This window comes from Schistocerca gregaria, chromosome 6, assembly GCF_023897955.1.
Source record: "Schistocerca gregaria isolate iqSchGreg1 chromosome 6, iqSchGreg1.2, whole genome shotgun sequence".
Taxonomy (NCBI): Eukaryota; Metazoa; Arthropoda; class Insecta; order Orthoptera; family Acrididae; genus Schistocerca; species Schistocerca gregaria.
The window spans coordinates 86,146,575-86,161,755 of NC_064925.1; the positions used below are offsets into that span (position 1 = coordinate 86,146,575).

At 41.0% G+C, this 15,181-nt stretch overlaps 1 protein-coding gene across 2 annotated transcripts in view; it reads left to right on the forward strand.

Moving 5' to 3' along the window:
* Positions 1-15,181, forward strand: part of LOC126278356 (THO complex subunit 5 homolog) — a 155,945-nt gene that overhangs the window by 36,163 nt on the left and 104,601 nt on the right. For both annotated transcript variants that reach the window (XM_049978411.1, XM_049978412.1), the window contains exon 6: positions 3,840-3,946. In XM_049978411.1, coding sequence (XP_049834368.1) covers positions 3,840-3,946 — 107 coding nt within the window. The remainder of the gene's footprint in view (positions 1-3,839; positions 3,947-15,181) is intronic.

Genomic DNA, 15,181 nt, shown 5'->3' on the forward strand with positions numbered 1-15,181 from the left:
CAGTTTGAGAAAGACATTGTGGCATTGTTTGAACAAGTGGATGGTGTTGCCGTGGTAAGTCCTGTGTCTCCCATGGTGGTCAACTGTTTTGTGGAAAACAGAGGAAAAAGCACAGTAGTCAGCAAGTCTCAAACCTTCCTGCTCCTGGTGGTGTGTAGACGACACTTCTGTGGTGTGTCCCCACAAACTAGAGATATTACCTGTGTTTCTCCAGCATCTCAACTCACTGCATCACAATGGAAGTGGAAAAAGATAGTATTTTACATTTCCAGTATGTCATGGTCAGAAGAAAAGCCAATGGTACATTGGGATACAGTGTCTGCAACATGGTAGTGTCTTACGCCTTTGGTGCATAGAGTACATGTGGTCCCAGAAGCTGACATTTTACCTGGTGAGCTACAACACCTAAGAATGATATTCCAGCAGAATGGTTATTTCGATAGACAGATAAGCCATACATTTAATTCTAAGCAAATTCAAAGCAACAATGTAAATGAAGATGTGGAGGCACCCATGGCAGTGGCGTTCATGCCATATTTCTGCAGCATGTCTTCAAGAATAGAAAAAAGCCTCAAAAGGCATTACATCAGGTGTGTTTTTCGGCCACCAGCAAAACTGAGGAATTTATTGTGCCTGGTCAAAGATGACCTTGGTCTCAGGAAACATAGGGTGTATGAGATCCCATGCCAGTTAGGAAATCTTATTTTGGGCAAACTTGCCAAACCATGCAAGAACATCGTGTCGCATACCATCATCATAAGTGCCTGGGGATACCTGGTAAGTCAGCGGTGGCGGAGCACTGCCTAAATATGAGAGGCTTTGCATGTTTTACGAAAATACTGAAATTTTATCCCCAGTGTCATCTTCCTGGGACTGTGTAGTTAAGGAGGTCATACACATATGTACGGTGGACAATCTTATCAACAGGGATTCACGTTTCCAAGTAACCACTACCTGGAATCCAGCACTGGCTGCCATTAAATCAAAACAAGGAAAGCATGAATCATTGATTCATGACTTGATGCAACACACTGCTGAGTTTTAATTCAGATTTTAATGACAGGAGTGTCTGGCAGCATAGTCATTGACCACAGTGCATGTGTGGAAGACCTTTCTGTGGCTCCCAGCAGAGTGCCTGAGGAGCGCTGCTTTCCTCCAGCTTTGAGTGTCTTCCCACACACATGTTTCGCCTGGTCCTGGTCTGACAAATTTTGCAACAATGATAACAGCAATTACCACCACCTGAAGATTTTGAGCAGTTGCAACAATGGAACATTGTGGGGCTTACACAACACGATCGTGCAGCAAACCCGGGAAGTGTATTTGCAATGTTGTTGATATTTACAAACAAATAAAGTATTGCCTTGAGAGATGTCATTTTCCAGAATCAAATAGTCTTGCAGTGCATCACAAACACTGTAGCTGAACCAATGTTGGCTATGAATGTTCTGCATTAAAGGGGGATTGAGGTCTCATTGGTGAATCAGATATGTGCAGCCAATATTGTGTGATAGTGATTGCTGGACCGGATGGGATACAACTGTGCTTTTGTATCTTCTATGTAAAGGAACGGCCATTTTTCCATTGACAATTTACTGTAGATCATTGGAACAGTAATTTGTGCTGTATCATTAAAAACTAAATAACAAGGTATTCCAAGTCTACTACAGGTGTAATGGGGGAGAGTTTCAAACTTATCTCACTGGTGTAATGTTTATGTAGAATTGTGGAACATATTTTTTGCTCATATCTGATGCCTTGCATATAGACTGAACAATTCCTTTGCAGGAATCAACAAAACTTCAACAGCATTGATTGTGTGATACTCAACTTACTCTTTTTTTTTCCACAAGATCCAGAAAATTGTAAATAGCTTAGCTTAGTTTTTTACATGCTTTTGCATGGAAGTGACAACTAGTTTTCGGCTGTGTTGAATGTTTGTAATTTCTTTAGTTATTTTTTATTTGCAAGAGTTACAATCATGTCACTTTCACTGGTAGGTATCGGTACAGAGTATTATTATTACAAGAATGTAATAGAAGAGTATTTTGCATTTTCCATACAGATCAAAGCTGCATTGGCTGATACACAAAACAAATTTGTAGTGAGATCCAACTACAGTGAATAAAAAAAGGGATTAGAGTATCCTGTACTAGAAAGTGGGAATTGTATCAAAACTTATGACAAAATCAAAAAGCATCTGCAGCATCTCACTGTAGACAGTAATGTAAATATTCAGTGTTAAAATGTGTGCTCAGCCATCTATTTACTTGTGAAATTGTTTACTATCATGACTGCTACACATTATGGATAAAATCAGATGTAGTTACTATTGGAACACCTAAGAACAGTGCATTCGGGAGGATGACAGTTCAATCCCGCATCCGACCATCCTGATTTAGGTTTTCTGTGATTTCACAAAATCGCTTCAGGCAAATGCCAGGATGGTTCCTTTGAAAGGGCACAGCCAACTTCCTTCCCCCTCCTTCCCTAATCTGATGAGACCGATGACCTCACTGTCTGGTCTCCTACTCCAAAACAACCCAACCCCAACCAACCCAACCTAAGAACATGACTTATGCCAATAAGATACATAACTCGCATAATGAAATCAATGAAGAATGGGGTATAGAGTGGTCAGCGCCAGACAAGCTAAAGTAGGGGTCACACATTAAATCTCTAACGTAAGAAAATTATGTCAGTGAATATACAGAAAAGTGAAAACTCAGTAATGATAATTTGTTATTAATTGTGGGTAAGCGGAATCAAAATTTTCTTACAAGACATGTCTATAAAAGAACTGCAAGAGATGGATTCTTTAGAAATAGTAGAGATATTGCCCTTCATTACATCGCTCAAAGGAAAAATGCTTTTGATTAATTTTTGTTGGTGTTTTTCTTTTAAAAGCATACAGTTGTGATAAAGTGACTTCATCATAAACTAAAACATTATCAAAACACACATAATTGGAATGAAAAGTAATTTAATTTTTAGCATTAGCAAAGATGTTATTGAAGTATGAATATGATAACACCTTTTTATTACATGCGAATTATGTATCCATTAGTTTATGTTTCTTTCCTCTCTTTTCCTGAAATCATCAAACATAGCTTTTTTCTGATGAATTGTGCATTGTGCATCTTGGTGAAGTGACAAACAGTACCCACCAACGTCTTCAAAATTTGCAGTCACCTTTTCCTCACCAACATCTTCCAAATTTTCAGGGAAATTAATCAAGATGAGTGTTAAGAAAAGTAAGTCTTAAGATTCATTAAACAGGTTAATTTCGTGAACAATTTCCAGCATATTGGCTACAACAGAAATATAAAGTGGGTTCTTTCTCTTGTCTGGGAATGTAACATCCACCTCCTTGAATGTTACCTAAGCCTGTCACTCATTACCACTCATTTTTTGTTCAAAGCTGGATTAGAACACCATTTTTTGAATGTCGGAAACAACTAACACATCTCCTTTCAGACGTACTTCTCCGTATTTGATTTTTTCTTTCACAGACTTTTCCATTAGTCCCATGTGAACATGTAGAAGTGCTAATTTTTAAAGAATTTGTGAGTTTAAAAGTTTCAAATGTTGTGTTGCCCAATGTTCATGCTCCCTTGGATAAGTGGTGAAGTAGATCTCTCTTAACTAATGCTTCTTGGAATTATTGTTTTTTTCACATCTTATGCAAGGATTTATCTTTTTTACTTTCCATTCCCTGTGTAGGGTATTCCCATTAGCATATTTGACCAAAATTCAGGTCTTTCTATAGTAGATACCAGGTACTGAGCTTATCATGGCAAACTGTTGAATTTACATAGTATACCAATCTTTTTTTCCAGATCCATTAATGACAGTAGCAGTCAATGGAGATGAGGAAGAGGCGAAGTCACTGAAGCAGTCGTTGGCAGAATCTGAAACACTGGAAGAGTCAGACTCAGATCAGGAGGTAGGTTGTAGAAGTACAGTACTGACCCATCTTGCAGGAGGGCCATTCTTGTCAAGTACACCCAAAGTAAGATGTTAAAAGTGAGTGGACCATTCCGTGTACAGTGCGTGCTGCTGTCCAATTCATCGCTGCTATTGTGAAGCACGAAACTATGGAACACAAAGTAAACAGGAATTTTTTGCTACATAAACGAGGAATGTTCATAGTCTTCACTTTCTTTCTGTGCTAGTAATTGTTACTGTTTCCTAACACTAGTACATGTTCAGGATGTTTGTTTTCTTTAAATTATTGACCCTTGTGTGTGTGTGTGTGTGTGTGTGTGTGTGTGTGTGTGTGTGTGTGTGTGTGTTTTAAAGGCATATGTGTTGGATTTGTAGAAGTTTTTGCATAAAAGAGAGATCTTGAGACACAGGCAATTAAATTCAGTCATTTTCTACAGTTCACACTGATTCATTTCAGTCAGTTGAAATTGTACCATATAATAGCACTTATGTTTTGTATTTGTTCTCTGCCAATCTTAACACTTCAGTAATATTTTATTCAATAGTGTTCCAGAAGCCACTGGTTAGTACTTGTTTTCAGGTCTGTCAAACGAGTGCTATTTCTGTGTGTCACATCTAAATCCAGAGGTGTGTGAAGCAGAGAGGATAATTACAGTAACTTCATTGAGTGAGTCTGCCTTCATAGATCAGTGGTCAGTATGTATGGCTGCAATGTAGAGGATCTGGTTTTGATTTCTAGTACTAACAGGAATTTTTCCCTCGCGGGAGGACTGGAAGAGGGTGCAGTCAGCCTCACATGACAATTGAGGAACTATGTGATTAAGAAATGACAGCTTCAGGGTCAAGAAAGCCAACGACGACTGAGAGAGTGGTGTGCCAACCCCAAGTCCCCCCATACCACATCTAAATGACGCCAGTGACAGATGACATAGTGGTTGGTTAGTGCTTATTGGCCCACCTGGGACAGAATGCAGAGCTTTCATTTGATGAGGGATGCAGGCTCATTCTCTTTCCAATCCTGTTCTCTTTGACAGTACATGCATAGCATGGTGTTGCTTCACCAGCTCCCTGCATAGCATGGTGTTGCTTCACCAGCTCCCTGCATCACTCCCTCCAAAATCAGCATAGAAAAAAGAATCATTTACTGTATTCAGGAAGCCTTTACTATAGTGTAGATTCACCAGAAACATCACCTGGTTCGGACTCCACATTAAACTATAGGTCGCCTTTCGCCAGTAGATCACTGGAGTAGGTTATGGACATGGAATCACCAAAGTGGCATCCATTTGAGAGACTTTTAACAGACGGTTGAGCCAGTTGAAATAATAATAATAATAATAATAATAGTCATTGTCATCAACATCAGCATGCAGTACATTGTCAACTTAATGGTTGTTTCCTTTCATTTTTCCTTGAATTGAGACAATTCTGAAGCATTTGTAAATGTCATTACTAGAACCGTGATTCTGCTATGGCAATGTCTGTTCATCTAACTGTCTTTATTTCTGTGGTACTTTGTCAGCACCATATGTGCTATATAGTAGATTGTACTAAAGACGTGCTTTTAAAACTAGTGATACATAGTGGAATAACTGTATTTTGATGTTAGGATAACCCTAAACCTGTGGGAAGGAAATACTGGAAAACACTATTTAATCAAGACAATTTAATTTCTTAGACATCTACATCTGTTTTATTTTTAAAAATGTACTTGTGTGGGGGCATGAATGGGGTAGCAAGCATGCACCTAGCTATTTTTTAAACTTCAAATTTTGAACAGGGACAGCATTCAAACCTGAATACAATGATCCATGAAATAACATGTCAATCTCTCCTAATCATCTACACCTACCTACATAGTACACAAGCCATCATATAATGCATGCTGGAGGGTACCTTGTACCTCTACTAGTCACTTCTTTTCATGTGCCACTAGCAAATGGAGTGAGGAAAAAATGACTGTCTACAAGCCTTTCTAAGAGTCCTAATTTCTCCTGCCTTATCTTCTCGGTCCTTACATAAATGTACTTTAGTTGCAGGAGAATTGTTCTGCAGCCAGCCTTTCAAAATCTGCTTCCATATTTTCTCTGTAGTGTTTCACAAAAATAACATCATCTACCCACCACGGATCCCCATCTGAGTTCATCTGGCATACCTGCAGTACTTACGTGTTGATTGAACCTACCAGTAGCAAATGTAGCAGCACACCTCTGAAGGGCCTTGGTGTCTTATTTTAATCCATCCTCGTGGGGATCCAAATACTCTAGCAGTAAACAAGACTTGGATATACTACCAGGCACAATATAATAAAGGCAGGCTGAAATATAATTCTGAAAAAAAAAAAAAACAGAAACAGCCAATGAAAAAAGAATATCAGAAATATGCAAAGTTGTGGCGAAAAATATAAAGAGAATCAAACTTCACTTTAATTTAAGAATGAACTGTTATTTTGAACAAAACAAAAACACTTTTACAGTGTGAATTTATCATTTAAAATTTTAAATAGTTAGCCACATTGTCACATATGAATGTGTAATTTAAAAAGGCACTTCATTGAAGGAGATAATACACAGTTTCTCATCAAAACCATTATCATATACTGTAAAATGTAATAACTCTCCTCATAATTGCAGTGGAATAATAACTTGTATTTCTCCCTACACAACCAGGTGCAAGTGCATTGTAAACAATAATGGAAACATTTTGACATGCAAAAAAAATTATTAAGGATCCTAATGTTCATATTCTCACAGAAAAATATGTTGCTATCAACCTCTGCTATTTAATTCATTGATGTTTTGTGAATAAAACCATCTAGATCACTTCCTAAAAATCTTTATTTATTATGATGTTTCAACTACTGCTATCATCAGATATCAAAGAGCATAGAATGTATTAAAGAAGATTCTTGTTGTAACTCCTAACATAAAAAAAAAATATGAGACGACACATACGGAACAGGTATATTTAACATTCTCAAAGGACAATAGTTCACAATGGTTACAATGTACAGTGTAGCAATGTGGCAAAACAGGTACAGTACAGTTCTAGCTAGTGTAGTGAATAGCACAAGGAACAAGAGCAGATTGAGAGCAATTGCCATTCAGCGATCGCATATGCAGATGGTGTGTCACTGGCAGGCACCTGTGCAGCTGTCATGACTGTGGTGTCATATGTGCCAATCTGCGATGATGGACAATGTAGGAGACGTTGGTTGGTGTCCGACATCTAGATGATAGTCCTGTGAATTAACACATCCCTTCTTCCATGGGGATGCAGTGAGCAGCAACTTCATGAGTTGGCCCCTGCCCAACCAGGCACACTGGCTGTGCTCCAAACCAGGCCAATGTCTTCAGGAACAATGGACAGCCCCTCCAATTTTACCAGCTTCCATTTGGTGTGGATGGGAGCATATGCCCAGAAGATCCCTACTCGATGGCTTCAATGCTCGTAGCAGAGGCCACAACTTATCTATGTCAGGTCCTGGCACAGAAAGGAGCTGCAGTGGTGCGGTTGGGGCTGGTACAGAAACCTGATCTGCTTCCAGCATGTGGTCCTTCTTGGATGGCCTATAAACAGAGAGGGATGAGGTTATGGCCAGTATTGGTGAATGGGGCTGAGAACCACAGGGCATTAACAGCTCAGGAGCAGGACGGGATATAGCTGAGGTTCAGGCTAAGAGAAACTGCAGGTGGTGTTGCCACAATGTGTGTGTGTGCCAGAAGGGCTGGAAGCAGGAGTAGCCAGGTTTCCCACCATAGGCGGAGTTGGTTTTGATCACGTGTCACCATCCAGTCCCCTGCAACATCCCTGCTGCTGCCGGATGACCTCCGGAATCCATTTGTTCTGGCATCCAAAGGTGTGGGTACCCTGGCCACAAGTGTGGAGACAGTGCTGTGGATGGCGTCCACTGGCATTGGTGGCATGAGGTAGAGGAGTGTGTGGGGCTCACAACCACGGAGGTGCTCCATTAGACTCTTCTGCTGTGTCAACCTGTAGGAACTCGAAAAAAGTGTTAGCACCTCATCCGTAGGAAAGTCACCAAATATTTCTTCATCTGTGTTTTAAAAGTTTGCAAGAGTCTTTTGGCTTCAACATTTGATTGGGAGTGGAAAGGTGGAAACAGGAGGTGTTGAATGCCTATTCTGCGGCGGAAATCACTGAAACCTAGAAGTGAAATTGTTATCCATTGTCTGACACCAGTGCGAGAGGAAGTGCTTCAGTAGTGAAAATTCTGCTGAGCACTGCAATCATAGCCTCTGTACTCATTGATCAACAGTTGACCACATACAGAAATTTGGAGTACACATCAAGGGCAGTTAGGCAGAGCCAGGTAGTATCCAGGAAGAGGCTCGTGAAATCGACATGGGTCTACTCCAATGCTGATGACAATTGCCCACAAGATGTTCAGCCTGCTGGTCTATGCCTGATCAGTACATATGGTGCCGGGTGAGTAGTTTAGTTCATGAGACACCACTGTGGCCTTGGTCCAAGAGCCAAAAGATTAATGGGCACAGAACTTGCGGCATGACTACCTGGTGAAGCAACTGATCCATGATTTGCAGGATAACTCCATCCACCAGGATTAGCTGGTGGCGGAGGTGGAAATAATACTGCAATGGTTTGGATTCTCGACTAGGAAATCAGTCTGGCTGGTACTGTTGCACGTACCACCATACCTGTTGCAAGGTGGTGTCTTTCGCCATGGCCATTGCCCTTGCCCTATGGGCCCCTGTGATGGGAAAAGCGTATACTAGCTGTTAAGCCTCTTTGTCTTACTGGAAGCACAAGATCATGTCTTGGTCGAATTCCAGGTCAGGGCCCATTTTGAGACAGGACTGGGTATCCATGTTGGCATGTTGAGTGGTATTGCAGAAGTGAGATTTGTGATTGTACACGCTGAGAAAGGTGGACCATCCCCTCATGTAGCTTTGCAGCAGGACTGAAAAGGGAGATCAACAGCATACAATCCATAATGAGGGAAAAGTGTGTCCTGTATGGGAAAACATGGAATTCCTTCAGTAAAGAGGCGATTTCAAATACTTCTTATGTGCGGCATTGAGTGCCTTCGGTGCAAACGCAATAGATGTTCATAGCGATCCGCATCTGTATGAGCTAGGACGGCCTCCATGCCCCCATTCAGGGGCGTCTGCCGCCACCACTAGCTGGTTGCTCAGTTGAAATATGTGAAACAATGTACCAGTAGCAGGGTCTGCCTCAATGTCTTGAACACCTGTTCACACAACTCCAACAATATGAAAGGCATGCCCTTCTTCCTCAGGTTGTTGACCAAATGCGCAATCAATGCCATGCCAGGGATAAATTTTCCCTAATATTGTACACTCCTGGAAATTGAAATAAGAACACCGTGAATTCATTGTCCCAGGAAGGGGAAACTTTATTGACACATTCCTGGGGTCAAATACATCACATGATCACACTGACAGAACCACAGGCACATAGACACAGGCAACAGAGCATGCACAATGTCGGCACTAGTACAGTGTATATCCACCTTTCGCAGCAATGCAGGCTGCTATTCTCCCATGGAGACGATCGTAAAGATGCTGGATGTAGTCCTGTGGAACGGCTTGCCATGCCATTTCCACCTGGCGCCTCAGTTGGACCAGCGTTCGTGCTGAACATGCAGACCGCGTGAGACGACGCTTCATCCAGTCCCAAACATGCTCAATGGGGGACAGATCCGGAGATCTTACTGGCCAGGGTAGTTGACTTACACCTTCTAGAGCACGTTGGGTGGCACGGGATACATGCGGACGTGCATTGTCCAGTTGGAACAGCAAGTTCCCTTGCCGGTCTAGGAATGGTAGAACGATGGGTTCGATGACGGTTTGGATGTACCGTGCACTATTCAGTGTCCCCTCGACGATCACCAGAGGTGTACGGCCAGTGTAGGAGATCGCTCCCCACACCATGATGCCGGGTGTTGGCCCTGTGTGCCTCGGTAGTATGCAGTCCTGATTGTGGCGCTCACCTGCACGGCGCCAAACACGCATACGACCATCATTGGCACCAAGGCAGAAGTAACTCTCATCGCTGAAGACGACACGTCTCCATTCACGCCTGTCGCGACACCACTGGAGGCGGGCTGAACGATGTTGGGGTGTGAGCGGAAGACGGCCTACGGTGTGCGGGACCGTAGCCCAGCTTCATGGAGACGGTTGCGAATGGTCCTCGCCGATACCCCAGGAGCAACAGTGTCCCTAATTTGCTGGGAAGCGGCGGTGCGGTCCCCTACGGCACTGCGTAGGATCCTACGGTCTTGGCGTGCATCCGTGCGTCGCTGCGGTCTGTTCCCAGATCGACGGGCACGTGCACCTTCCGCCGACCACTGGTGACAACATCGATGTACTGTGGAGACCTCACGCCCCACGTGTTGAGCAATTCGGCGGTACGTCCACCCGGCCTCCCGCATGCCCACTATACGCCCTCGCTCAAAGTTCGTCAACTGCACATACGGTTCACGTCCACGCTGTCGCGGCATGCTACCAGTGTTAAAGACTGCGATGGAGCTCCGTATACCACGGCAAACTGGCTGACACTGATGGCGGCGGTGCACAAATGCTGCGCAGCTAGCGCCATTCGACGGCCACCACCGCGGTTCCTGGTGTGTCCGCTGTGCCGTGCGTGTGATCATTGCTTGTACAGCCCTCTCGCAGTGTCCGGCGCAAGTATGGTGGGTCTGACACACCGGTGTCAATGTGTTCTTTTTTCCATTTCCAGGAGTGTATTTTTACCATTAAATTTGTGGGGCGAGGCAGTGCGATGACAGCGTCAACAGTTCTGTGTTGCTTAAAACTTTAATGAGAGGTGGTGTGCGCCAGGTGTTCCACCAACAGTTGAAAGAGAGAGATTGCATTTGAGGCCTGCAGGCTGGAGGCTGTGAAACAACTGCTGCAATTATCCCAAGTGTTCTTCTGTTGTGAGTGGGCCCCATTACTACAATGTTGTCAAGATAATTTATGGTGCCCAGAACGAACTGCAGCATTTGCCTGAGGAACATTTGAAATATTTCTGGGGCACTGGCCACCCCAAAAACTTATTATTTCAAATGATATAATCTAACAAAGAGATAGAGGGGCTGGCCAGTACTTACCTCAGCTCAGTACAGCCGATAGATACACAAAAAACAACCAAAAATTTACACTCCTAGCTTTCGGAATAAATGTTCCTTCATCAGGGAGGAGAGAGTGGAAAGAAAGGGAAGAAGGGAAAGTGGATATAGTTACTCACAACCCAGGTTATGAAGCAACAGGGAAAGGAAAACTGGGGGGAAGCATGGATGGAGGCATGGTTGTCAGAGGTTGTCAGTATTAAAACTATGCCTACAGCCAAAAATCCATTATAAATAAAGAAAATTTAATAAGCAATCTAGACGGTTTTACTCACAAAATATTCAGTAGGATCACAGACTCATTCAGGAAATGAATTTCCTGTATTAACCCTTACAATGCCATGGGGGGGAAGGGGGCCGGGGGGTACTTTATGCCCATCTTTTGAAAAAAATGTAATCTTGTCAGTTACATTTTATTTTAAAATTTTGAAAAATATTTATTGCTTTTAATGAATTATTCTACCAGATTCATTATAAGTTTTAAATTTTTCAGTTAAACTTCACTGAAAAATGTAAGTTTCAGTAGTAGGTGTCACCGCCCCCCCCCCCCCCTCCCCCCTCCACGAATGTCATATTCAGTGTTTCCAAGTTCAGAAACTCGCTTTTTGTGTTAGACATAAAGTTGTTAGTACACATAAGCTAGTTGAAAGTTTGTTGATATTGCTGAGAGTATACAAAAAGGTATTTTTAGGCTCTGTGCTGTACTTACGCATCAGTACCTCTTTAAAAAGTATGTTAATATAATTCAATAACTGTCAATTTTTTCTTCTTCTTCTTCATCTTCTTCCCCCCCCCCCCTTCCCCCTCCCCCCAATAATGCATCTCCCCCCCTGCCCCCTCCTATAGGTATTGCGCATTATCATATTGCATCGTATAGACTGGCCAGTTGCAGCTAAGATTCAGTGACTGACTTGTTAGAATTGATAATGTCAGGGAGTACCTAACTGCTTTAAAAACCAAAAACACTCCAGTTGATAGCGTCACATGTTATAATTTTCTTTGCTCTTATTTAGGTAACCTATACACTGCCAGTTATCAATGAATGAGCATTGCCATCAAGTCTTCTCGTAGAATGGGATGTTGGTATAAAGTGTCAGCAGTGTGACCCTAACTTTGGTTGCGTTCCATCAGTTCAGTAAAAGATAGAATCACGATACAACAGTGAAAGATTCACAACTATCACTTAATTTTTCTTATGTCAGTGAACGAGAAATTATTCTGAACATATATTAAAATTAGTCATGCTTTAATGCACAACAAAATATACAAAAATCTCCAAAAATATGTTCCAGGAAATAAAAAGAAAAAAAAAAGAAACACGGTGTATATGCACTGGTACAATCGGAAAATCCAGGAAAAACGTGGAATTTTTTCATGTGGGAAAAGCCCAGGAATAACACCCAAATAAAACTGTAGTTGGAAAGAATGAGCCATTTACTACAACAAAACACGACGACACACAACCATCTACCAACAGCAAAATGTCTGAAACCCTTTAGGACAAAGACTATACAATAGTTCGTAACAACAGACTGCCTTCAATGAACATTTCATAGCAACTGTTTACATTCCTAACAGGTTGATTTGAGAATTGTGACTTTCAACCTAAATTTCGTTTTACAAAAGATGGATTATGTTAAGTGTGAGAATGTGGAATGAATTCCTTAATTCACAGAGCATTTGACTCACATTCAAAACTTAACATTTTGAGGACAAACCATGTAGAAAGATTTTAGATCCAGAAGACAAGTCATTTATGCCATTATTTAAAATTTTACTGGCTCATTTTGCCAGTTCAGAGCAATACAGTTGTAACTAGCATTAACTATTCTTTGTAATATGGCAAAGTGAAAGTTCCAGTATTTCCCAGAAATCATACTGGAAACGTACACTTGTGATTGCTGCTTAGAATGCCCTGTTGTTCCATTGTTATTAAGTACTTTACAGCAAAAAGTGTTCCAGAAGTTATTTTGGAAATATAATAATCATAAAGTTATTGATGTCTGACTAACTTACCATCATACTTCACTGAAATTGTATTAAATCAGCATGTAGCTACAAATGTGAATATCTGTATTTCATAAATTCTGTTGACGGAATGACGCCTGTATGACATTTCTTATTTCCAAACCTTTCTAGCAAGTGACTATGATAATATGTCAGCACAACTTAATAACAACAAAATAATTCCAAGGGAATTGTAATACTTCATTCTTCTTCTTTTTCTTCTATATTATGAGGCTCTCCATGCTTCAGATTCTTGTAGAATCCTTGGTAACCTGTTGGAATAATATTCTTCTGGCAGAGCAGCATCAAATCAGGAACCTCTTTCTCTGAAAGTGGTAGTAATGATGGATATGCATATGGCGAGTCTTCCACAACATGTTCTACACTTGTTCTGTGACCTCGAAACTTGCGCATTAAACCAATGATATTGCAGTCTTAAGTCATTTCCATATGCAAATTACATCATCCATGGTTCTCTTTTCCTCACAATTATTACAGTGATATCAAACCATCTTACCCTTTCTCCACTTTCAGCTTTTGTTCCTCATTGGGCCTTCGATGAAGCCCCTTTGAAATCAAAGAAATCCTTCTGTGACAGCTCATGTATGTCATACCTTTTTCCATTTTGCTTGGGTGTGGCTGCTAGCGTGTATCATTGCTGTGCTACACAAATATTCATGCCCTTTTTTGCTCTCTTGATAACACTGTGCTCGCTGTCCCCTTCATTCTGGGTATGCCCCTTCTCAAGAAACTTTTGGGTGATCGAATCAGTTTTTAGGGTCGTCACACTGTACAGATATTTGGAAAATGTAAATCTGTTTCAGTTCTGACCACTTTAGTTGTTATAAAAGACAGATTTTTGTAGCCATTCTCACTTTGCTGCTTTAGGAATTTGTACATGCAACTAGCTATGTCTCTGCTTCCTCTGTGTCTGATTCCCTTGTGCCACATGAAGCACATTAATTACCTATGTGGTATATAGTAAGATTGTATTGCTCAGCTTTCTTTTGTAATAGATCAAGGATACTTCACACTGTGGAGTGTTGAGTTCCTATTGTAAATCAATACAAGCAATCAAAAGTGTAATGTCAATATTCACCTTCAGCTTGTCAGCATCTTTTTCTGCAGCCTTTTTCTGCTCGAACCATGTCTTTGTTTTTCAGATATCTTTATGTTTTTTCCTCCAAAGTAGTCTTGTTTTCTGGTTCAACGTTCTTGTAGACCTCTCACTCCTCGCATGTAATCCTTTTAGATTCGAAAAACTCAAGATGTATTCTGTATTGAAAACTTTTTCATACATCGAAGCCAATGCATACTCCTTCCCATCCTGTTGGCACTTCCGAATGTACATTCTGTACCCATTTCGAACACTGAGGGTGCTGTCGAGATATTGCATGAATTATCCTTTCTAATGTAGAGTGATACTACTTAATCAAATGAATCTATATGATTTCTGATCCCTTTTATAATGTCATGTGATGTTCGCTGATGATTAGTGTGCTTGCCACATTTGCTCTTACTCACTAAACCTTCTGGACTAGTTTTCCCTAAAATGGTTTACACCCACTGATCGGAAATAGCAAATGTATGCAAAAAATAGTTTTGCATACCTTTACTACTTGATTTTTAAGAATAAACCTATACTATTACGTGCAAGTACAAATTCTTCTTCTTGGAATTTTCATTATCTGGTTGTTCAGCTGTACTTTCTAAGTACAGACAGGAATGTCTGTATTTAAAAAATGTGTCAAACAATTTTTGTCTTTGATTTAATGATATTTTACCTGTATAGTTGCACCTTGCAGCTATTCCAAGACCTGGATCCATCAGCTTTTCCTACACTTCTTTTCCTCTTGAATTAATATGTACTATTCCTTCTGATAAACTTCTTTGATAATGTTTCACCTACATTTCCACTCCTCTCATTTGTTCAGCGAAACTGAATCATAAAAGAAGTTTCGATCAAAGTCCATGAAAGCTGCTAAAAATATGAGTGCAAAAGGATCGTAACTGCAGTTTCAGTAGTATTAACACTGAAAATATAGAGTCTGTAGTTACAACATTCAGACATCATCTTTGTATGATGGATCA